Source organism: Dryobates pubescens, chromosome 14 (genome assembly GCF_014839835.1).
Source record: "Dryobates pubescens isolate bDryPub1 chromosome 14, bDryPub1.pri, whole genome shotgun sequence".
NCBI classification, from domain to species: domain Eukaryota; kingdom Metazoa; phylum Chordata; class Aves; order Piciformes; family Picidae; genus Dryobates; species Dryobates pubescens.
In genome coordinates this window covers 16,769,329-16,795,698 of record NC_071625.1, presented here as the reverse complement: position 1 = coordinate 16,795,698, position 26,370 = coordinate 16,769,329, and the positions used below count along the sequence as shown (strand labels likewise).

Below are 26,370 nucleotides of genomic sequence, written 5' to 3'. Positions count from 1 at the left end.
GAAATCACAGAGTGCCTATAACCTTTGAAGTTCAACACATTTCAGTGAGCAAATGCAGTTTTTTATGAACCTAACTTCCTACTAATTAAATAACATTAAACCTATTTTTCTTTCTAACTGCTGTAGGACTGTAAAAACAGATAAGGAAATTTATGACATTTAAATTTTTGCTAGGTAATTTCTATCCAGGACACAGCAAAACAGTCACCTAATGATAATTCAATTAAAGATAGTGCAGGATTCTAACCAGGCAGCATACTAGAGGCACTAACCTCTTTCATGGTATGTTTTTGACTCCTGACATTATAAACTAACATTTTTGTAGAAAATACCCCCCAGTTTGATCTAAAAAATAAGCATCCATTCAAAAGAAATAAGTAGTATGACATCAACGTTATGGGTATAGATCACTCTGTTTCCTTGCAATATTGTGGCAAGAAGTTTACAAAGTAGTATTTGAGGACACCAGAAAGTTTTTATCTCCGTAAAAAATGGGACTGAATAAAAGATAAATATATTCAGGAAGAATTTAAGAAATTTGGAAACCAGAAAAGGTGTCACATTGGTCTTTAAAAAAAACCAACACTAAATCTGTTAAAATAGAGAATGGAAATGCGATTAATGGTTTGGCTTGGCCATCACTCTAACTTAATCAAGTTTATTCTTAACAAAAGCATTATCAGAACACCACAGAGCACTTTCCATGGTTTTGATCCATTGCCAAAACTGTCCTGAAAGACCCTAAAAGGGTGTTCAGTAGCCAAACCAAGTAAATTAAATGTATGCAATTAAATATTTAACACTCTGGAGAGGAACACATAATGAGAATTCAGAAAATAATTCTTATACATGTCTGGCATTGTTTCTAAGAATTAGATGAAAACTTAATCAATTACTTAAGTGCTCCAAGTGTTTTGTAACAAAGGTAAGTGACCTCCCTAACATGCAACTTTTACCCCATGATTAGAGTCATGTATTATGAGATTATTACTGAGTCTGCTAAACCTGTAGCTTCAGCTGCTAAGAGATGTTCCAGAACTTACATGGAATCTAAAGCAAAACTCAGACAGGCAAGGCTCTCCAGGCTGCTTTACAAAGAAGAACGTGTTACAGCAGTCTCAAGAGCCAAACATTCCAACAAAGCAGAGATTCCAGGAGATATTCTGTCTTTGAGGCTCACTACTGCTGCTCTCTCACACATTTTAAAACCATCACTGAGCTTTTTCACCTGTTGGTCAACGGGGGGAAAAAAGATTTTTACAAAACCAAATTCAAAAAGGTTGGTTTTGGACAGATGGTGTTGGCTGTACAGGTGAATTAACCAGTGTTTTACCAAATCTGAATGCATTTGTTACAGCAGAAAACACATCCTACGATATTACAGCTATAATAGCTAATATATGATCTTAACAACCGGTTTGAAATGTCTATTTTCATTTTGTTTTGTCCCACTTATCAGAGCCCATTAATTTATAAAAGAAGGTAAGTACCAATTAAAACCAAAAAAACTACATAGGGTTATCATCTGAAACACAATTTCTGAATTTAAGACAGAAAAATACATCCTCTGAGTTTTGATGTTGAAAAAAGAAAATTGGTATATTATCTTTCACTTTTATCTGAAGGATAGAAAGGAGATGAAAAGTTACACATTCCCTTTACATTTTTACTGAGAGGGAGGCCATAAGACATTACCAACCTATTTCTTATCACCTTCCTCTGCATAATTCTTTTTATGCCCTTTTAGTACCTCCTACTAATATGAACAAAAAAACCCCCATACACTATCAGTAGTACCAGTTTGATTCTTCTAGTACCAAATCCTTTAGAAAAATAGCTGAAAATATCTTTATAAAACCCAAACCAAAACACAAGCCCCTTCTTCTTTGCAGAGGATACCAAGTCAGTATTTTCTAAAAAATACCCCACCAAAACCAAACAAAAAAAACCCAAACCAACTTACAAAGTGTTTTGTAGTAAGTTTCAAAGTGTTGAAGAAAAGCATTAAAATCTGTCTGTAAAATCAGTATTTTAAGCAGCTGAGGCCTGATTAATATCCGATGTATTCAACCAACATTAATTTATCTTGCACAGCTCTCGTTACGCAAGCAGTAGTAGAGGACTACACAGCACTTCAAAGCTTCCATGCCTTTAAAGCATCACTTAGTAGACTTTTCTCATATTACATCCATTGATTTCATCCACTGAGAAAAAAAATTCTGTGACACAACCATTTGAATCAAACTGAATGTACACTCCTGCAAACCTATAAACCTTTGCGTCATGCCAGAAGTCTCATTGCAAACACATGCAATATCGTGTCCCTGTGCGTTTGGAATAGTATTTGATTTTTCCATTCCAGTTTAGCAGAAAGTGTTAGTTGCACAGCCTGTGAAGTACAATATTTGTTGGTTACAGTCCAAAGCCTGCTTTTAAATACTGAAATCTGTATATAATTTATGAGTGAAAAAATGCATTAAGTGGCATACGGATATAAGAGTTGCATATTGCACGTTAGTAACACAGACTAGAAAACATATTACCGTCCCCACTAATTTCATCTGCAGATCCAGGTGGCATGCAAGGAAAGAGAAAAACAGAGGGGGAGAGAGAAGGGACAGAGAAGGGGGAGGGGAAAATATACTATTAAATTCATAAGTAATCCACAAGTATTCAGACTGCAGTTATATTATATACCTGACTCAAGAGAAACCAGAAAAGTAGCAGAATTTAAGATTTCTCACCTAAAACCCAAGGGACAAAGATACGTTCTAAGAAGCTTGTATAATGAAACAAGAGTTAATGACTTAAAAACATAAATTTATATAAAAACTAAATTTGGAAGCAAACTATATTAACGCATTGTAAAGAAATGCCAATTTCTAGTTTAAGTCAGTATTTCACTACAAAATAGATCTCCTATAGCCAGATGAGTCAGTTCAATTTTGTCTTTTCACACACGCTTATGACTCTGGATAACTGAAGTTGATGTTCACCTTTTCAAAGCAAATGCAGTCCTGTGCTATCACCAAGACAAGGGTAGGAAATGGAACCATCTAAGTATTACTTGTACAAAGCATACTGCAGTTACACAAAGCTGAAATTTAAACACGTGGCACACGGAGCAACTCTACTGGGAAGCTACTTAAATGAGCACCATATTCCACATTCATGGTAGCAGCCCTACTTCACACCAATACCCACAGCACAAGCTGATGCACTTGAGACGTTATGGCCATTAATGTTGTAAAAGTAATGCAACTATTACTCCAATTCTTCTTACCCCTAACAAAGCCAAACTGGTCAAGACCAAATGCTGAACCAGTATGCAGCCAAAAGCATCACTGTATTCAATGTTTAATTCAAAGTGATCTTAGCTGATGCTTATGGTTGCTATTTGATTACATTCATAAGCATGCTGTATCAGGGGTCCAAGAATGAAGTTAAAATACATTAACAAAAACCCCCACAGGTATACAGGGGCTGCAGAGCTATACAAATGATATTTGTGTTTTTCAGTGTAGAATATGATGCTTAAAACTAAGTCCCCCACAAAAATGGGGACCAGCAAGTATGTGACACTGCTTGAAAATCCAATTCAACAGGAGGAAAGGGGTAGCAGAAATTTAGTGAAATTATTCTTGGAACTCTGTTCACCTAAGGCTAAAATAGTAAAACCCCAGTATCTGCATTAGTATATTCAGCTTTTGAGTTAATAAGGCAGCCCTATACAAAGAGCAGTGCAGTACCCTTAGGCGGCGGCTCATGGGAACAGAAGACGAAAGGGAGAAAGCGTCTAGCTTTCTTTACTTTATGCTGACAGTGATTGACTCCTTTACAAAGAGGCAAGAAAAAGAAAGAGAAAAACAGAAACAAATTATTTGGAAATAAAAGAAGAGAGACTGGAGAGAACATCTACAATGAATGAACATAAAAGTAAAGGTTTACGTTACAATTCTGTATATGCAAATGAACATATGAATGTTGTGGAAACTCTAAAGCATATTTGGTCTTTTCCTTCAAATTGCCTTCTACAAAGTTATTCTTATTTCAGTTTCTAAAAGTGAAAGGTCATCTTTTGCCAACTATAGACACACTATCCATTGACAACACAAAGAACATTGTCTATTACAGAGGTGTAACCTGCTTTTGAGAGCTCCCTAAGTTCTACTAGACTGTGCTACAGCTGGATTCTGATTTAAGTGGCAGTCCCGGAATTAATCACGGACATACTGACTTTCCAGATCCTTAAAAGAGCTTGCTTAACAGAAAACAAGTATTTCACATAGCAAGGTACATAGAACACGGGAAAACACAGTTTCTCTATCCACTGAAATCAAATATTGACATATTTTATGACCCAAAATCTACCACTGGAGTTTAATCCCCAGTGAATACTGCTCTTGCCCAATGGCATTCTAGCACTTCAAGGAACTCTGAGTGAATGACCCATGGCACTGTCCCTCAGTGTCCCCTTTCCTAGCCACACTACTGCATCTAATTAGCAAAGTATTTATCAGAAGTAGATTTTTGAGGGGGAGAAAATACAATGAACCCACAACCGATTTCACAAGGTGAGAAAGGAAGACTTGATACACTGCAAACATGAGGGATAGCTGCTCCTTTTCTTTCTCTTATCTGTTTGCTCCTCTCTGCTTTCTACTTTCCTCTCTCTCCTCTATCTCAGGAAATGTGAGAGGCAGTTTTAAAAAAAAAAAACAATCAACTGAAAACATGCATCTTGTTTCTGGTAGTCCTTCACAGTCCAAACTCAAGAGTGAGTTAGTCCAGACACCCTGAGTTACACAAGCTAGAGGTACAGGTGCTAGTAGAGAAGCCCACTACCACAGAAGCACAGCATGCCAAGAGTGGTAGGTGGAATGAAGGAAGGGTGGAAAAGGAGAATTATCTTTTAATAAAAATATCTTCACATTTTTCATAGATTATGGAAACATAAGGACCATCTAAAGCAGCTATACTTACAAAAACACCATCTTACACGTAGGTGTGAAGTTTTTAGTGGCCAGAGTTTGAGAAAGAATGTGCAGAATTTTTTAAGGGTGTATTAAGTGTGTTCAATTGCTGCCCAATCTAGAGGCTGCATGTGGAGCTTCACGCATGCAAATGTACTGGTTACGCACTGTTGTGTACAACTCATTCTTTGCTACAACGCAAATTTCTGTCCAAACAAGTGGGTGATTTATCACTATATCCTAAACAACCAAAAAGTACCTTTACAAAAACTGCTGGGGTGATTGAATAGAACTCATTCATCAATTGTGGAAATGTGCATGCCATTGAAAATGACAGGACATTAATCAGATTCAATGCTAAAATCTAAAAGAAGTGCAAAGAGAGGGAAAAATGACTAAGCTGGTGTAGCAATACTTGGGTATACCACATTCACTGCAGTCTCAGGGACTTACCTTCCTAACACCACATAGCATGCTTTTCAGTGCTATTTCTCTGACACAAACCTGAGGTAACATTCATATAAAGCTTTAGATGTATTATGAAAGAAAAGGAAAAAAATACTCCAGCTATTTTAAGTAACTATTTAAGGTACTAAAAAGGGAATAAAGGAATCCAATACTGAAACAGAAGAACAGGTATAGAGTCACTGGAAGCAATGGAAGAGATGTTTCAACTCTTGACCTGCCTGCTCAGGCTACAAAGCTAATTTAAGCTCAAAGTGATGTTCCCTCCCCTAAAGTGATACACAGGTAGCAGAAGCTGTCTGAAGCTTGGCTAGACCATTTCATACAAAGAGCACATCTAAATGACAAAGGTGGATTCGATTCATCATGAACATGTCCTGATGCTCTCTAATACACACCTCCAACTCACTTTCTGCATTTCAGACTTCGCCTTTGTGATTTGTTGCCTAAAGTTTGTTCCACTATTCTGCCAGACTAAATGGAAGACTAGCAGTCTTGTCTTAAACGTACCACATCTTAAAGTCTTGCTACAAAATAGGTAAATAGTTGATTCCAAATTTGAAAAATAACAGAAGAGAAAAATACTGAAAGGAAAAGATATTCCAACTGTTTTTCAAGAGCTTAATGAGCTTAGAGAATACCTGCTTGAAATGAATACTGCTTACAAAGATTTCCACCACTCCACATAAGCTTCTAGTTGAGATACCACTGGTCTGTATTAAAATGCCCACAAAGCTCAGAAATGCTGCTGAAGACTTCAGCAGACTTCTTTTTTAATTCAGTTCTTCTCAAAACTAAATGCTCACTAAAATTGTTGTGTATAAAAAGAAGTAACAGCTTGCTATGCAACAGATTATGTTAGAAAGGAAGCACCAACGTTAGACCACACTTGCTGCTGGAGCTCATCGTTAGGACTGTGTGAGTAGATAAGCAACACTAGAAGGCTGAAATTGATAATGTCCTATTCTAGTTTAGCTGTACATTCCTCAACCATTTTGAGAAAAAAATCCTGAAAAAAAATCTGTATAAAGAATAAATCTGTGCTTCAAAACCTTGAAAACAAATCAAGAGCACTATCAAGCTGTTTATACATAAATAACAAAACACCAAAACTAATTCTGCAAGGTACATTTATTTAGTCATACTGCAGTGCCATTTGTATCAATAGGAAGTGTCTGCCCAAACCAATGAATGGCTCACAAAGGAAGAAGGTAGGTGAGACTGTCTTTAACCAACAGCATAGGCTGAAGAAATCAAGACAGTGACTTCCTAGGCACTGATGTGGAGGAAATATGTTTAAACGGTCTCCACAGTTAATTCTGGTCTTTTTGTGCATGAAAAGAAGCATTTTAGTCAGTCTAAAATACAAAAGGAGAACAGCAGTCTATTCAGCTGTGAGGAGAATCTGAAATACTAAGGATAGGTTAAACTTCATTTTCTTATAAATCAGCAGAATAGCTGGGTGACTTAAAAGCATGTTAACTCCCTTTGTGAACTTAAAGACTAACTTGCTCAAGGTTTGAAAATTCATCCACTCCAAACCTTAGGCTTGAACACTTCCCACTCCTCTAACCATAAGTCAGAGCTACAACTGTACAGGGGCTTTTAATTCCTCTAGTTACGTATGTAATTACATGTATATGATTACTACATAATTTGTGCTAAGACTTCATGCTTTGTTGGTATTAGTTTGTCTTTTCAGCAGCGAGACATAGAGTACAACATAACTGAGATAGGAGACACAGTCATAAGCCCTCAAGAAACACTTTTCAACACTTTTTGGAGTGATTTGATAAAACAAACATGAAAAAACCACAACTTTACACTCTTGAGCAAAGAACACCTTTTTCCCCTACCAAAATGCAAACGTAAGTAGGAAATACGAGTCCTACACAAGAAACTCTTTCAGAGCTGAGCACAGGGAAGACCTTCATTTTGAGCACAGGATCATGAAACAGAGCACGCACTGTGCTTTGCCAGAAGAAATGGGTCAATAAAATCTTATTTGCCTTTCCACCCTTGCTCACAGAAACATTTAGGGCTTTTTGTATGTTTGCAACTCCTTCATTAAGAACATTTTAAATTGTTGTAATGCTGCAATCAGGTGAGCATATTTAGTGCTTTTTTTGTCTTTCCAGTTTGGGCATTTTGGTATTTGGCTCCTGCTCTATTTGACCTACTGAAACTTTCATAGCCTTCACTTATTAAAATAAAAATAGTAATTAAAATAATCAAAATAATAATTAATTTAAAAATTTCCCCCCTGCATGTTAAAATGTCACTTAATTCATGACTATCTCATTCAAAAGATACTTTTTTTCATTCCAATTAAATGGTATGACTAAACTGACAACTATGTCAAATTCAGGATCTGCTCTCATCAGTAGCACCTTAAAAAAGGAACTCTGATGCTACTTCATGCCACGATCAGGAGTTAACAACAGAAAGTGATTGAAGTGTAATAATATCTATAAATCTGTGCTTCTAAGGCAGAACCTAGGAACTTGCCATGACTTATCTCTTTCAGGATACTAAAATCTTTCAGTTCCTGTAAGAAATCTCCCTCCAAGAGACCAAAGTTCTCCTTTGCAGGGCATGTTACTGGATGTATCTAAACCAGGGCATTCAGAGTCACATCTGTAATGAAACAGATTTTCTTTTTGCCTCTACAGAGAGGCAATGAACACAGTATTATTCGAGACATCCTATTACCACACACTTACAACTACATGCCTTTTGATGTTAAAATACTACATTTGAGCTAGTAGTTCCTAGCTCTGGCAGCTGTTAACAAGATGGCACAAATTTCTCTTTAAAATACCAAGATACCCATTACCCTATTAAAGGCACGTGTCCTTGGGTTTACTACTCAGATGACTTAAACGGTCTGTCTTAACATTTGAAACAGTGACCATGTTTTTCAATCTCCTTCACCAAACAAGCACATACTAAAGCTGCAAACCCAGAATCTACTTGGATACAAGCAGGCCCTAAAAACCCCCTTCAGGCATGTCTTGAGCTGGCTCCTACAGAACAGCTCATCTTCTTCCCTCCTGTCCTCTTTGCAGGTATAGCTCCCTCCCTCCAAGCTTGCTACTTTATTCAGTAGTACCTGAATGTCAAGAGTCATGGCTTAGACTCATGGAACAATTTAAGTTGGAAATGACCCTTAAGATCTTTTGAGTCCAACTGTAAACCTTACACTGCCAAGCCTTGTTCAATACTCAAAAGAAGTAGGCCTGAAATGTCCTATTCTGTGGCACTGCATGTAAAGTAATGTTTGAACCACAGAATTCACTAGTGCAAAGGAGGTACAGTGCAATCACTGTGCCAAGGGATGTGAAAGTGTATTTATTCCTCCTGGCCATGTTTATACAAGTGAGGATAGGGCAAAATAAACCAAAGAAGTCTGTGTCAGAAAAAAAATTATGTAAAAAGAAACAAAACTGCTCTGGCTTTATTGATTACATTTAATGAAGAACTCTCTATAATATATTGACTGGGAAAATGATTATTTTTTGGAAATATGCGTATCAGGAAATATATCACCTTACTAAGGCTAATGTTTTGCTATTGCAAAACAAATCCCTGGCCAAAATAAGCTCCTGTAGAATACAGTAGAGCACTTTACGAAGGTGACTCCAAGCAAAACAGCAGGAAATCTACTCAGTAAAATTAGAGTCAACTGGTATGCTGCTTCTTATAAAGTTGATATAATATTTCCACAGAGCAAACAGTTCAGTCTTACTGTTTCCTGAGTGTATCCTCTTGGCTAAGTAAAAAAAAATATTTTTTAACCTAAAGAAAGGAGTAGAGGAAGAAGGAGATAAAAGCTGGAACTCTGTATTAGCTGTAACACTCACTGCTTCTGGTGCATCACAGTAACATTATCAGATGTACACCAATCTAAAATCCAACTCATTTAATTGTTCTCATTTTTATTTATTATCCTACAGACACAAAAATGTAACATTTGAGGGGCAATATTGTTACTATGCTTTATAAAATGGGGGAAATCTGCAAGGCATCTTACTGCACACAAGGAAAGACAATGCCCCCCATTGAATGGAACTTAAAATTTAAAGACTCAAAGCAGACAAATAATACTAGAAGAAACAGAGGTGTGTGGTGAAACGTGGTTCAGTGACACACAGCTCTAAGAGAACACTTCTTGGCTCTCCGGACCAGCAACCTGCTGCTTTGGATTCCTGAAACCAACTTTACCTTTCACTACTTTGAAAAGGCCTTTATTTAGAGGGGAAAAAAAAATATTTAGAAGTATTTTAAATGTTTCTAACTTTGTATGCTGTGGAATACTGAAGCACTTGGAAAGAACAAATATTCTTTTCATTAGACCAGATACATCTAAAGGGCACTAATAAATATTTCAAAAAGACAAAGTGCCTTTCACTAACAGGCTAATTTTCAAACCTACAAAACTTCAAACATATGAACTTTTAGACCACTAAGTAATGTTCCACACTGGATTTTGACTGTTGGTGGTTTCCCCAGGATTGTTCTGGGGATCATACTGTGAAGCCTTCCTTTAGAACTATGGGGTGTTAATACTATAAATACGTCTCACTCTCTTATTTTCCTGCTGAGTATCTGTCTCAGATTTTTGCTATTTGGCTTTAGCATTAGGATAGGTCTAAACAAAAGGGAAACACTGAAAACAAATGAAAACAGAGTTAATCTATGTTCTAAACTATCAAAGGCATGAAGGATGCCACAACTGTCAATAAGTTATAAAAGCTTGTCTTATTTGAAGCTCCTAGTTCCCAATCATTTGAATGTCACGAGAGAAAAGCACTTGTTCTGCAAACCAAGACAGCATCACCCACAGCTGGCTTTGCGCTGGATGCTGTCAGCTGTCAACCTCTGCTGACCTGTAACTCTTTGGGTTAACTGAACATTACAAACATCTGTTGCTTCCCTTCTTCCACACTGATGGATCAGTTGCACGCTGACAACAGAAGTGACACTTGTTCACATCTACATAAAGTAATACTTCATGTAGAACAAGCTGATTCCTTTGGGGACTCAGATTCTTACAGAGAGCACCTCCCAAGCAAAAACCCTTATCATGCAACTTCATCTCAACAATCTGTCAGTAGTTCACATTCAATATACCGACATCCATGCCATGCTTGATGCTTTTCAAATAATTTGGGAAGAAAATAAATCCCAACTCAAAAAAGTGTGTCTGTGTTCTGTGTACCCATATTCAAAGAACAAACCCTTGAGACTGGGTAATGCATAGAATGGTTTGAATCATTCCACTACTATGTCAGTGTTTCCAGTGGTTTGCAACACAGTACAAAAAAAAGCATCAAGCACATTAATTTCTTTGTGGAAAGATATGAAACCTTACTATAACACAAGAAAAATACCTAACTGGTTTTGATTTTGATACTGGAAAGAAACGAGAAGAACATTTTCTGGTTTAATGTTATTTTGCTTATGGCATCAGGAGCCAGCTTTGCTCTTTCCAGCTTTCTTGATATTCACTTGAACAACCAGCTCATCTCCAGCCCTGCTACATCTCTTTCCTCCATGGTCCTACAGCAAAGCTTGCATCATTACTCTTTATGAGATTACCTAAATGCCAGTTGTGTGGCACGACATGTAACTTCCCTGCATTAGAATCAAAACACTACTACAAAGGAGAAGCAGCAAGTTTATGCTCTGAGACACAAAAGTGTTTCAGATATCAAGCAAAAGACACTTAGATTTGGAAGGAGTGACACCAATAACAGATCATGAAGTAAAAATTTTTAACTGCTTTAACAGCAAGTCTATCAGCATTCTTAGAAAAATGGAAGGGGAAGAAGTTGAAGGTGACAGAGGAATATGGCTTTTTTGTCCTAAGGATTAGCTTTTTCTGCATGAAGGGAGTGATTAAAAAGCACAGCACTAATCACTTCAGATATGTCAACTTTATCCAACAGCTAAAATGAGCCACACAGCTAAAATTTGAGAGGGAACATACTGATCATGCATCTACCTTATCTACCATGCCTGCTTGATAGGTACTGAAGGAAGAAAAGCTGCTGCTATTTGAGAAGTAACAGTAACTGATGAAACTGTTACACCTCTACAGCTTGATCCAGGTTTTAATTCCAGATCCTCTTATCTCTTTTCTAGTACAAGGTCTGTATTTGGGCTTCCTATGCCAAAGGGTAAATCTGAAACATCTTTAAAAAAAAAAAGGTCAAGGGTGGGGAAAGGAATCTGAAAAGCAGAAATGATATCAAACATCTACATATCCTCCTTCCTCCTTGTATGAAATATGCCAGTTTTTTTGAACGTGTGCCACTAAGCACTCACATAGATGTTGAAGTGGGGTCGTAGCCTCCCTGTAAGACAGGAGTGGACACATTCACAGCACTAGCTTGTGAAGTTCATGGCCAAATACTAGAAATCTATGGGAATATATCACATGAATACACTACTGCATTAAAAATCTTCTTAATGAGCATCATGTATAAGGACTTGGAAATGTATTTTCTGCTATGACACTGAATCAGTCACGCAAAAGGATTTAAGAGTCTGTAAAAAATCTTCTCTCAAGTATAAAAACTTTAAAAACCTTACAGTAACAAACATCTTAGATGCCTATAAGATATAGAAACAACATCTATTACCTTATGTGCTCATCCTTCAATTAACTTGTCATGTTCAATAGCAGAAATTAAGTGCTTTGATCTAAAGAGCAGCTACCAAAAAACAGCTATTAAGTTTCTTCTTTCTGAAAAGCGACGATTAATATTTAATTGCCTATTTTCACTCTTGAACGCTGCTCCTTCATAATTAACACAATCAGGTAATTTAAGTTCTAGCCCATGACAGTCTACTTCATTACAAAGCTAAGCAAAAATATTGACAAGCAGCCTTGCTTTGAAGTATTCTGGCCCTGCATTACACACAGATATGGCTGTTCTCACAAGCCACGCTAGGCAGAACTGCTGCAACAAGTTTCTTTAGAAACTGCACTACAAAGGCAGCAGAGCTACAGTCTTGGGAAAGTCAACAGCCATGCAGCAAGAAGTGAGCTAACTGTGAGTGAAAAATCTGTCTAAATATCTACTAGCTTTATAAACAAACTTGCCCCCCTCCCCTTTTTTTTTAATTTTATTAACGAGTCTTACCTGACACAGAGACTGTGTGTGACCTTACTCCTTGCTTCTCATTGTTGGCCAGCCTGTAAAACAGAGGTTGGAATCGCTGAATGCTGTACATTCTTCACGGTCACATACACTGGGAATTCATCCTAACAGGGCACCTACTGTAATTAGCAGGGCCAATCCATTTCCCACAGTGACAGATTTTGAGGGGGAGAGAAGTCAGAAAGGAATCTACCATTTCAAACCCATCTGGGGGTGTAAGAGTGGAAAGAATGTGTTAGCATTTTAACTAGCATATTGATTCACAATGACAGAGCAAATTTAAAAGAAAAAAAACAAAGCCTAAGTTTTAAAAACTCATCAGATCAGTCCATCCATGTCTAAACTTTGTCCATGTGCATAATTTGAAGCTACTTCTATACTTTCTGTATTCTTTCTGAAAGCATGAACTGAAGTTTTCTCTGTAAGATGCTTCTGCACAGCAATTTTAAATTCATTCACATGTCAAGAAAATGAAGAAACAATTAAATTAAAATGTAGTTAGCCAGAAAACATTCATTAGTAACAGAAATTCCAAGGAATTCTGGTAAAAATTTTTTTCTTGCACATACATAAATTTCATGGTAAGACAGCAAGAGTACTGCACTTCATGATTTCAGAAATCTGGAACTTCATCTGGCAAAGGCAAAACTTTCCAGATGCAAGACAGTGCTGTCTGGTAGTTTTATATATTTGACAGAAGTCCATTTCACTGCTGCTAGCCTAAGACTGTATGTGGTGCCTTTGTTTAAACCCACTGAAGTGCACAAATTCAGTTTTTGTAAGCTGTCCCAAAAAATGGGAAGAAACTTTTCCTCCAAAGCTTATTTTATCCTGGAACGCCGACAAACAAAAGAAAGAAAAAACCTATGTAATTTGAAAGCTGACTTTGTGTTTCTTGGTTGTACATATTTCAGTGAAACAACATTTTCCTCTTCTATATAAGTGCACGCTAAGGTTACCAATTTCACCGTTTCTGGCCTCAATTTTAATGTCTTTTTTTCTCTCTGAATTTTAACTCCTCTTTCTGCATCATGAGAAAGCTACCTGGCTAGTGAGGGCTGCATCAGGACCTGTGGATGAAAAGCAACCACTAGTACCTAAGTAGCTTGCTTCTTGCAGAGTCAGCATTAAATTATGTTTCATACTCCACGCAGTAGCTGGAAAAGTAAGAATCGTTCTGGACTCCCTCCAGGAATCAAAGAAGAAACTGACTGAGGTGGTTGGGTCAAAGTAGGCACTGTCCCTGTGTTCCAAACTGAAGAAATGAGACACCATAAACTAAAATTCATTTGTCTTCCAACAGTTATCTGCTGCTACTGGATCCTGGTGACACTGCCCCATGAGGTTCACAAGGAAAATAATATGATGAGACAAAGCTTTAAACTAGGTCCAAATGTGGCTGTAGAAAAAGCAATCAGATTGAAGGAAACAAAAAAAAAAAGTCTCAGTTCAAGGACTGAAGTTTAAGAGGTCACAATAATAAACTGTGCATGGAAAGGAGAGACAACCACCACAACTTGACAGACAGGGTGGAGACCTAATCCACTTACACCAGGAGTGCACAGAATCAGCAGGAGGAATGAATAGGCTTGTCTCCCACTGAATTATGGAGTACCAACATCAACAGCCCAAGAAGTATTCTTAGTCCACACAGAGATAAATTAGAAATCATTTCTTATTTACTCAATAGCTTGAGAAAGAAAAATGCAGAGGCTTCTTAGCATACTTTATGTAGGAATTATTAGATGCAGATAGCACATCTTAGCATACCTTGGATACAGTATGACCATAAAAACTAAAAAGAAAAAAGCAACTCTAGTTGCCTGACATGGATAAGCATTTCCTTCAAATCCATAATTACAACATTACCATATTTTTAATAAAATAGATTGGCAAGTATTTGCTCTGTAAATGCTGGTGTTTATTACACTGAACACAGACAGTCCAACTCGGATGGGCCCCATTAAGGAAATTTTATTAACAAAGATGACATGAAAGGAGAAAAAAACAAACATCTATTTTCTGTAGTTACACAAGCAAAAAAAGGGGACAAATAGGAAAACCAAGAGCACAGAGTGACTTGCAGATTGAAGCCACAATTCAAAAACTGTTTAGCATCACTTGTGTAATTAAAGTATTCATGGACTCAAAGTAAATAGCCTGAATCTCAGTCAAGTCCTTTCCAAAACATCCTCTTTTTGTTACTGTCAAATATGATCGATGCATTATGCACTTTTCCCCTCAGATCTGATTTCTGGTATCTTTACAGTTTAATACTGCTGTCAGTCATTTATGCCCCATGGTCTCAAGTCACCCCCTGCTGTTTGTCCCAGAATCCAAAAGCAACAACAACAACAAAAAAATATTAAACACATGTAACAAATCCCAAAGCATGAAAACTATTTTTCAGAACACTTGCTTATGAATAAGATAAGAAAGCATAAAACTTACTTTGGTATTGATGGTAAAGCTCTTTCACCTTCTGTGTAAACAAGAAGAAAAAAGGATTACATATTTTTCAGGTTTCTAAATCATCTCTCTCAACATGCAATATATACATGCCTGAAACAATAAACATTGCAATCTCTCAGGGAAGCTCATGTTGAATCAAAAGCAGCTTATCAACACAACTCCTTCTAACCAACGATACAGACCTTTTGGCAAACTCTTATCTGGGAGAACAACGTATACAGAATATCCAAGTCCTTCTTTATTCTTTAACAAATAACTCCAATAAATCACCTGCAGAAGGTATGACACTATCTCATCTCTCTGCAAGAAATGCTTTGCTTTTATCTCCCTAGTTGTGCTAAGCGCTAACATAGAAAGAAAATAACTGCAGCAAACTTGGACTTCCAAGTAAGGCAACTGAAATAAATCATTAAAGCACATAACTTATCAAACTGATGTTAATATCTCATTCAGATTATGTGCTAGTAATGCTTAGTAGCCAGAGATGAAGCTAGGTTTTTTGTAAGCAGTTTCCAAATCTTTCTTTGGTAATGGAACTACACGTGTAAGTTTGGATGTACATATTCAAGACATTTTTCCCCACTGGATTTGATGAGACACTTGGTACCCACGTGGGGAAGGATGATGTGGAAGTCACTACTTCTTTACTAAAATATCCATGATTTACAGTAGATTAAAGTATACAGGAAAGCAAAAAAGGTGAGCAATTAAAATGGGTTCCACTATCTAAATCACTGTGGCACTGATAAAACTGATGGGAGAGAACAAGGAATAGCCAAGTTTTAGAAGATGGTAACATCGTTTACACAAAATCATGCAAACCCTAGTTTGGTTTTAACCCACGTCAAAATTTCTGACATTTCCAGACAGCATAGAAGTTAACTACAGTCTCACTTTTGCATATTATGGGATGAGTGGAGAAATGCCTGATATACCCCTAAGCCACACTCAACACGGCAAACTGCAGTATTTTGTTGCAACTGTTTTGCTATCTAAAGGTAGAACACCACCATCTGGCTTACCAGCCTAAAAGTATTCTGATCTGTCTCGATAGGGGCTGTTGAAAAGGAAGATGCAGGAAAGAAGGGAAACAAAAAGCTGTGTTTTGGAAGATGACCTAGAGTAGCCACTACAGGGACTAGAGCAAGCACCTGAAACTTCAGGGTAAAGGAAGGACAGCAAGATTCTCAGGCAGATGAAGTGGGAGATAGAGGTATCATGATACGTTACAGTAAATTACAGTTTTTGAGAAAGGAAATAAAATGTAAAGATCCTTAGTGAGGAAGTGTGAAAAGTATGAGATCAAAGGCATGAAGGTGATGACATGACAATAAAAGATTGTGGGGTAGGTACCTAAAAGAAGAGACCATAATTGGCACTGGATGATTCACTCTGGATTGAACTAGGTAAAAGACATCAAGCTTGGGTAAACAGGCACAAGAGTCCTCCATGCTATTAAAACTCTGTTCTTCAGATGGAATTTTAATTTCTTCTACTGTTTTATTTGTGTATGGAGCACAACAGCATGTATCTGGGGACTTTGGAAGTATCACTGAATGACTTCCTAACACTTGCAGGGCCACAGTGCTTCTTATGTTCAAAGTACTGGTCTCAGCTACAGATCAGGTTGTTTCTCTTTCCTGCAAATGTAGACACCAACCTCCTGAGAAAGTGAGAAATATCACAGGTGGCAACTGCCAGAGTATGCTGAAGTCAGCTACTACCCATGAGAAAGAAAGATTCTATCTTTAACTCTCTTGGATCCTAACTTTTCAGTGGACTACTAAATTTCCTCAACAAGGAGAATCCTGTTCTGTTCTTTCAAGTCTTCACTTAATGAACAGCTTCATATCAGTGTAAAATATAAAGCAAGAACCATAAGGAAACATCTCTTTCATATGAAAATCCCGATTCCAAGTAAATGGTAAGCCCATTATATGCATTTTGTGAGGTAAGGAGAATGTGAATAGTCGTGGCATTACGTAGTTAAGGAGCATTAGTATGATGTAGCTAATGAGTGTGACAGAGGTGAAAGTAATTGAAAATGTCCAGAAAACTGCAAGAGGAAATAATGGGAATAGACAGAGAAAAGCAGAGACTCCAAATAAAGTTAAATGAATTTTGTTTTCAGATTGGGTTAGAAAACTAGACAGCATGAATGGGTGCAACATAACTAACACCCCATTATTATATATGGTCATCTTCCTTTTGACTCATCTTTGCCAAACTCCATATGACATGAGTTATTTTGCTCTCATTAGTAGCAGAGCAACACACTGTCATGTGCTGAACAGAACTGGGTTGATGGAGAGAGATGGACAATGCATGTTCAGCCCTGAGGACAAGGAAGAGCTCACAACGCTGTTCTTAAGCCACAATCTGATGCATGCATGGACGTGCATGCTACGTAGACAACATTCCCCTTTTGGTTGCTGGAGATGCACGTCAAGCGAAGGGCCAGGTAAGACAGGGGAAACCAGAACAATAAATACATATTTAAAAAAGCAGTCAGAAAGAAACCCCTACTATTAAGTGGTATTAGAGATGCCTCCCCTTTCGCTGGAGAAAATTCAGGGAAGATCCATCTTCATGGAACTACTGTGGAAATGGCCTATCAGAGCTGAACTTCCAGACGCCTACATGCTATCTGGATACAAACTGCTCACTTCAGGCAGTGTTTCCCAAGTTGGTGCTCATCTGATCACAGCTTATATCCAAGTTAAATACAAAATATTCATTAGTACCCCTGTAGGTCTGAAGTCAAAATTCGTTACTAACACCATCACAGTAAAAGCATATGTTGCTTTTCACAAATTGAAACCAACAGCATTTTGCCCAACTCCACATTCAGTTTTTAAAATGGGATATGAATGATTGGACTGTGCACACCCCTCCTCTGTGAGAGGCCAGGGCTGCCCCATGATTCTGTCCCAGCAGGTGCCACTGTCCCCACCACAGGACACAGCTGAACCCCTCAGTCAAGCTGGGGACACTTGGGGAAAAACAGGTTTCAGAAAGGGCCAAAAGCAGCACAGGCAGAGGAGAAAGAAGCCAAGGAGAGAGCAGCAGCACAGGGTCCCAGACCCTGAGACCAGAGGAGGAGGAGGGCAGGAGGTGCTGCAGCCCTGGAGAGACCCATCTGGAGCAGAGACCCACGTTGCAGCAGCAGGACATTTCCTGCAGGAGCTGCAGCCCTGGAGAGTCCAGGTGGGAGCAGATTGTCCCTGAAGTGCTGTAGCCAGGGAGACACGTAAAGAAGGAGCAATATCCCAGGTGGGCTGTGATGGACTGACCACAACCCCCATCCCCATCTCTGTGTCCCTTGCAGGGGTTTTATTAAAGAAAAATCAGTGAGCTACCAAAGTAGTCAAATCGATAAAAGTATCATAAAGACTTAGAATACATACTGCTATTCATTAAAATGAAAATGGTGTTCCTAGTTAATGTGTGTGAAAAAACCAAACAAACCACTGACTTAGAGAACTTCAAGGATTATTTAATTTTTAGTATTTTTAAAGTAAAAATTCTGAGTTTCCAATTAGCTGTAATCCTTTTAGATTCAAACAGAGTATTTCAATGTAAAGGTTAGTTGTGGTGTAAAGAAATGACAATTAGGTAACTATTTCAGTTGCTGAGATGCTTTTTCTGTCCAGAGTCTTTTTATTTTTTTATAACTACTGACAATTTTGCATTACCTATAAGACTTGTCTGAAATCATTAATAGATACAAAATTTAGCTACTTAACTTAAGAGCACAGGAAAGCTATGTAGTGCACAGTTCAATCAGTGAATAGCCACTTACTATCAGTTTGGCAGTTGCTTTATATGCACTTTTGCCTACAAGAGTTAAACATGATAATGGAAACAAAATTTAAAGTCTCTGCACAGGTCTAAGGGGGCCTGTATATCAAAATATTTATGAAAAATCAAACAAACTGAATGGAAATATGCCAAATACTGTCCAGGTCTTAAACATTACCAACTGCTCTCACCAAATTAAGGGAAGCTGGATCATTAATGGATAGCAAGACAGACAATATCTCAAAACCATGGGCTCCTTTAGTAATCAAGAAGGCTAATTTATGAGGAGACTCGCAATAAACATGTAAATTTACAACAAAGGGGACGGGAAAGCTCAAAGAGGAGAAAACACATCTGCTGGATTGAGAATTGCTACACGATTTGTTTCTGATGTGCCTTATATAATCAAAGCTCACTGCAGGAGCGATCTGGGAATACAGATCATGGTGGGGTCAGCTCTCCTACGAAATGTTTAATTATTATGTTGAGTACTGTTGTGAACTTCAAAAAAAGCAAAGCTCAGAAGCTCAGACAAAAGAACCCCACTGTTGTTTTTTTAACCGGAGGGTTTCTCTTCATGTTTGCATAAAGAGCAGAGTTCCCAAAGTGGCATATAACCTTCCTTAAACTCAGTCACTGCTCATTTGCTCTATGTTCACATACATCAATAATAATATAACACAAATAAACACACTCCATTAAATGCATTGATTTAGTTTGCATTCGTGCCTACCAGCAAACAAACCACAGTGCAAGGCAGTTACGCAACACAGAAAAATCAGAGACCTTGCACTTCACAGAGCTTAGCAAGTCTGCAAGATGGAACATCTGAACGCTAAACAAGTCAGATCAGAGGATGACAAGAATTAGAAAGAAAAAGTGCAAATAGAGTGGGCCATTTTTTATTGCCACCTACAGTGGCAGTCAGTCAGGATCCAATAGCCCTGCTTATCTGAGATGGCAGGTGATGTATGCATCATGAAATAAGTACAGAAGAGGATACAGTAGTTGCTGTAGAGATTTTGACTGGGAGCTGTTCCCTCGACTGGGCAAGAACAGCAGAGGAGGATTTGGCTGAGAAACAGAAACATATGACTGACGCACAAACACTGCACTGAAAGCTTGCACATGGGATGGACTCGATGACCAAGTCCTTGACTGCTTTCAGTTGCTGGTGTGAATGGGAAAATTTGAAGTCATCATGCACTGATATTTTGTAGACTTAAGAGCATTTATGTACAGGCAAGAAAAGCAAAGCCATTCTAATAGCAGAGGAACAAGTCAATAATGGCACTGGTAATGCAGACTGACTGGACCAAATTTCTGAAATACCACCAGTGCAGAAGTGGGAAGAATTTGACATACTCTGTATGTGTGCATCTAAAGGACAAAGCAGAAGACAGTCAGAGCTATCCACTAACTTAGCATGACTGAGAGGTGGGGAGGAGTGATGTTTTGAGATATGGAAAAGTTTTCAAAGCTCAACTTTGGCTACTATAGTTCAGGCTGAAGAGCAGCCAATCCACTGGCAATTTAGAAGGAAAGTTTTAGGAGTAAATAGTGACCGTAGCAACATCCAAACCATGATTCTTCAAAAGACAAAGGGTACCAAAGACAATCACTTGCAGGTCCAGACTAGTCTTGGTTTGTGATGCCTGTTTTACTTCTAGGAAAAAAAAAGCTAGCTTTATGACTTTTGCTAGCTTATCATCTTAGTGTAAATGGTCCATCACCACTGAGCTGCACACCAGGTTGGCTAGAAGAGCTGAGTTTGTGTTGAGAGAAAACTTGTCTTTGTAAGGCTACAAATTCTAACAAAGCTGCTTCTGTCAGAGCTAAAGGCCAGACACACACATAACAACCAAACACGCAAATGTAAGCATAATACGAACAATTACTAAGTGCAGTCAAAACATCCAACACTGCGATCACTTTTCTCTATTGCTGCATAGGGAGGATAGACCTGTGCAAAGACCTGAACTCTGTTAATAACATGACTCCATTTGAGTAACTACAGACCAGGAGAAATCAGTAGCACAAAAAATTAAAAACACAGACAAAAAGGAACTCAGCATCAGATTGGAGATCTTTTGGGACACTGTGCACTTTCTTGGATTACAGATAGGAAGGCAACTCATCATTTTGGAAAGCAATAAAGTCAGATGAATTTCCACAAGTAAAGATTAGTACAGAAGAACAGAAATTCCCATTAAGCAGCTTTGCTTGAATGTTTTTCAATAATAAAACCTGTCTGAAATAAGAAACAAATTTAATGAAATATACAATTCTCTCTTGAAAGCTCAGTGTGCCTGACTCCTTGTCTCACTGCTTCCAGTGTGTGGGCTGCTATAAAAGCAGCTGACCAACACTACAAAATGCACCTCTGCTTTATGAGAAAAGCTATTAAGACTTCTCTCAGAGTTCCTGTGGTTTTGAAGAGAGACATTTTGAGTATCTAGAAAATAGAAATTGAAGAAAAAAAAAACACTTATCCAAATAAATTCTGACCAACCTCTCTGAATTTCCACTTGCATGTATTAGGGAATCTCATTTCAAGATTACCCATCCTTGTTAGAAGTGCCTTTAATTACAATTTACTACTAGTAGTTATGTTTAGAGTAACATAAAGCAGTGATTAATGAAAACCAGTCTAAATTGTAAGCCTTTACATAATTTCTAATGCAGTTCCCTTGAAGACAAGAGCCTCCAAGTGAGGGTTTTACTGCTACCTTGTGTCTTCTGTTCAAGTGCAAAGGAAGCTACCCATAGATTTGGGCATAGCAACTACCCAAATGAAACATCTCCTTACCTTTCTGTGGCCTGATAATAAAAGATTGCGTAGCTCCATTCACCAGCCGGCAATATCCATCTATCAAGTCAGCCATATTCTCTGCAATGGTTAAGGATGGTGCTGTCACTGTCAGAGGCTAAAGGAGGAAAAAAACCAAGGCACCAACAAAGAGGAATTATTGTAGTTGCAAACACTGAGTAGAACAGCTGTGTCATTGCATCAGAACTCTACATGCACTCGCAAACAGTAAACATGAAAATGTGGGTGAGCAAAGAGCGACCAGATTCTTGCTTTACCTTCTAGGTAGCAAATCTAAAACACACAGTTTAGAAAACAGCTCATAGAAAGCACAGAAAGCAAAGCTCATGTAAGATTTATCTAGGCTCATTAAGTAGTTTGCTAGCTAAACTTCCACTTGACACTGTCCATCACAACTGCTATGACTTCTATGGCTCTAATTATTACAACTCTGAAGAAGCTCCTTTTCTTTAAAAGCTCTTATAGACGGTATCTTTTTTCCAACCATTTGTGTTAATTTATACTTTGCCCTAAAAAGTAACCTTTCCAATTAAAAAAAAAAAAAAAAGAAAAAAATATTTTAAAAAGATGGTCAGTGAAAAAGATGAGATATGTAAAGACAAGCTATTAATTTTAATACTGCCAACATTTATCACCCTCTGCAGAGATTTGTCCTCCTCTACTCCAATGATTGTTTTCCAGTGCACTGGACCAAATAAAAGCTCTGATTTCACTTCCAGCTCTGCTCTCATGTAATATGAGGGAACAAATTTCCCCTTTTCAGTAAAATTGAAATTGCTCAGTTTCCTCTTTACAATGTAGCATCATATACATATGCAAGCTGCTATTAAATTGCATTTAAGGCCTGGTGTTTTTAAATTAAGCTGCTTTTAAAACAACAACGTCTATAAGCACCAAATGCAAAAGAAAGAAAAAAATGTAATGAGCACTAAATCTATTTAAAAACCAAAAGCACCTGACTAGTATATAACAACAATAGCTCACACTCAACTTCCCTTTCTCCTTAAAGAACAAGAAAAATCAAACACTTGCAGAATATGCCTGGAATGCAGAATGTTAGAATGAAAAGCATTGGCTGTAACTACAGGAGGAGCAAGAGTGTTTAACAGTAACTGAATTCTTCGTGCACACACACAAACAGGCAGTCCCCAGTTTAACCATGCACATACAGAAATGAGCATCGCAATTACACTGGCAGTAGAAAAATCCAGAATGAAGTAACAGACCAGACAAAAGCAAAATACTGAAGACAGTGTCAGTAACAGTTAACTAATCTCCACCCCTTCCCAGGAAAACCAAAGCTAGTAAGTTTATCACAACTCTCAGTATCATACCTCAGGAGCACCTGCTATCTTGAGTTGCAACATCCCTTTTCTGTCCTTGTCTTCACTGTTTGAATACTGAATAGTTTGCACTTGATTAAAATCTGCTAGATGAGTTGGCTGCAGAACAGCAATGGAAAAAGAGGGGAAAACATCAAAATTACAGAAAAATAATTTGCCTTTATCCCTGATGTTGCAAAAGCACATGCAGACTTCAATCTCCACATTGCACCTGTAGAAATCTGTCTGTTTCTTCAGTTTCATTAGGCTTCCATAACAACAGATCGCACTTGCAAAATGAGGCCCAGCATCAAGTTTGCCTACAGAGGTCACTGTCGAGTAACTCCAGGCACATACTGAAGTACGTAGAGGAAACCTCCTCTTGGGAGATAGATCAAGATAGAAAACTCAACAGCTTAACCTCGTGGAACCTACTCTGCTAACACACTTAATATATGTCCAGACTGCTCTAAAAGGTTCATTCTTGGCTGGCAACATCTTCCAAATCCCCCAAACTTTTCACTACCACTGAATTTATTTCAACAGAAGTTCACAGGGGCTCATTCCAATTCATGACTGTAAAGATCCCAAACATTTTGCCGGAAGAACGTGTCTGAACAGAAATCCTTTGCACCAAGGACAGGTACAGGTAAGAATCAACATCAGCTAATGAAAAGGCTATTATGGGTATGAAATAAGGCAAATAAGCCAGAAACTACTGCACAAATGCCAAACGTCGATTACACCAGCTCTTCATTTACGCAGTCCTCTGAAGAAAGGGGGGAATAATTTATAATCATCTGCACATTTCATTGTTAAAAAGTCACCACTAGTGCTTCAAATTCTGCAAGTGATGACTTAATAATTGAGTGCAAAAGCCAACAAATTCAATGCTAGTCTCTCTACTTAACCCAACTGCAATTTCTCTGATCCCAAATCACAGGTTAATATCTGAATAGCAGTTGTATATGCTGAATTCCCCAGCTCTACTGGGTTTAACTCTAAGACGGGATTTGTCATTCCCCTTTGTCTGAAGTTCAACTCACAACAGGTCATGGTTGCTAAGACAGTAACTGAGAGAAGAAAACAGAAGTAGACTTACATTCGCACCCTTGTCTGTAAGGTAACTGATTCCTTCTTCTGGGCCAATTGCCAGTTCCACTGAAATAATCCAGCTTGACTTCACAATCAAAGAAGAAAAGGCAAATTTTCAATAGTAAGACAAGACCTTGCTATGGAACACTAGCCTCTACTGTTGTAATTACAGGGTTTATTAATTAATCTCTAGAAGCTTTTAAACTCTTCAAACAATTAAAAAATATATTAAAATCAAGTCTTTCTGTAAGTAGCAGAACTCCTCATGATAGATTTCATGGGGTTTCATGCTACTCAACATGCACTTCCATGTGTTTTATCTTAGGTCAACATGAGAACTATGTATTTCCTCTTCTCGTGGACATTGAGGTTCCCATTCTAATTTCTACTTCAACTTCCATTTTCACAAGGTTTGCAGACTTAACATTCTTAAAATTTGTTTCAGATTGGCAGATTTTAAAAAGATTTAGAGCAAAATCTGCAAACAGAAGCAGCTGATAAAAAGCTCAATTACACATGAAACCAACTTAAAAAACCCCGCCTGATTTTCACGAACATCACCATTAAAAATATTTACTAATGTGCAATTCTTACCCAACTAAGGAATGGTGCATTTTTAACAGCCAACTGAGAAAGTTCTAAATAAAATCAGTCATTATATTTTGTTATTAATGAAATCTAAGGACTCATCTCTACATCAAAACAGGAGCTAAACAAGCAATAATTGCAGCACAAATCAAAACCACTAGCATATATTCTGGTGACTGTCACATTCCTCTACTTACACCAAGAGCACACTTGAAGCATTCTTTGTCAAATCTGTACACTGGAGAGAGGATCTCAAAGAATTTCAAAATACTTTCTTCTCTATTGAGGTTGGCAAATTGTCGAAATGTTTGTTGGATTAATTTCCGTAGTGTTTTGGCCTGCGTATCAAAATGTTTAGAGAGTGATTATTCCAAGAGCTTCAGTCACACAGTACCACTTACAGTTTCTTTACCAATGAGATGCAGAGAACTCTCAAGCAGAAAGCTTCAACATGTAAGGAACTGCCTTCTAATTTCTGCTTAGAAACAGAATTGCTTCTGCTAAGCATTACAGAGGGGATACCTCCCTCAATAAATTACAATACAAACCAAGATGATATCCTTTGCAGGAACTATTTGCCCTAGATTCCTCCTTTCTCCCAACTTCTTAACTGTGCACCAATACAAACCCACAGCAAAAAACACATAACATCCGTTACTAAAGACTGGAATTCATCTAGACAAAAGTGCTGCGCCTCCTCCTCATCTATCCTAAGAATCACAGAGTCACGTAACGTGAAAAAACCTAAAAGTGCAGGTATGGTCTGTAAGTAGTGTAGGGCCAGGTGACCCACTGGTTACATCACTTAGTGCTAAAGTGATAAACTCACAAACACACCCATTCTTTTTCCCTTCACCAAAACTTGACCCCTGCCTGAAGTGACTGAATGGGTTTAGAAAAACCTTCATAAATATTGCTTTCTGATACATACTGCACACAGATCTCCCTCAGACTGGACCTTGCTGTTATCCTCCTTTTTAAAGAAAGAACAAGCATTGAGGGAACTAGAGACCTTACCCCTAACTCAACACTTGGCAAAAACCGGGAGTGAGACACTACGAAAATTAAACAAATCTGCTAGCTGAAGTTGCTCCAGGTACTTCAGACACTCAGTTGTTGGAAGATACTTTACTCTGCCCATGGGTTGTTCTGGACAGTTGCAGCAGTCTTGACTTCTATGCATAATGGCATATGATTTGGCCCTTTTAAGTCCACCAAATGATTTACTCTTCACTTAAACTTTGCGATCATTAGCAAAGCGTAAACATAAACACATTCAGTTAGGAAAACACCCCAACACTTCTTCCATAACAGAAGAGAGTCATTCATAAGAATTATCTGCAAATGACAGTTCCAACTGAAATGCACTGAAAATTTGGTCTTAAAGTATCTCCTAAGAGCAATTTTTTTTCTCTTGTTTTGCTCAAGGCATGCTCTAGAGCAACAAGGAAGACTCCTAATTTGCAAACTAAACACAATCTGGCTTACATGCATTTCTTCACACCCCCTCTGCCCCTCAATTCTTGGTTTAGTACAAATAGATTATTTTTTATTTTCCTCTACGCAGTGTTTCCATACTTGATATAGCTACATATGGAGAGCACAGCTTAACAGTCACGTCCCCTTCAAGGTATCATTTACTACACTGAACACAG

The 26,370-nt window shown here is 37.9% G+C and overlaps 1 protein-coding gene across 11 annotated transcripts in view; it reads right to left on the bottom strand.

The window, feature by feature from the left end:
* PTK2 (protein tyrosine kinase 2) overlaps nt 1–26,370 on the bottom strand; it is a 195,015-nt gene that overhangs the window by 47,495 nt on the left and 121,150 nt on the right. For 6 of the 11 annotated variants that reach the window (XM_054167180.1, XM_054167181.1, XM_054167182.1 and 3 more), the window contains 8 exons: nt 24,913–25,053; nt 24,135–24,212; nt 23,045–23,152; nt 21,690–21,807; nt 15,059–15,089; nt 12,590–12,642; nt 3,750–3,833; nt 2,544–2,561 (listed from right to left, as the gene is read on the bottom strand). In XM_054167180.1, coding sequence (XP_054023155.1) covers nt 2,544–2,561; nt 3,750–3,833; nt 12,590–12,642; nt 15,059–15,089; nt 21,690–21,807; nt 23,045–23,152; nt 24,135–24,212; nt 24,913–25,053 — 631 coding nt within the window. Of the gene's footprint in view, nt 1–2,543; nt 2,562–3,749; nt 3,834–12,589; nt 12,643–15,058; nt 15,090–21,689; nt 21,808–23,044; nt 23,153–24,134; nt 24,213–24,912; nt 25,054–26,370 lie in introns of those variants that run through there. The other 5 variants (XM_054167176.1, XM_054167178.1, XM_054167177.1 and 2 more) reach the window with 3 other exon arrangements.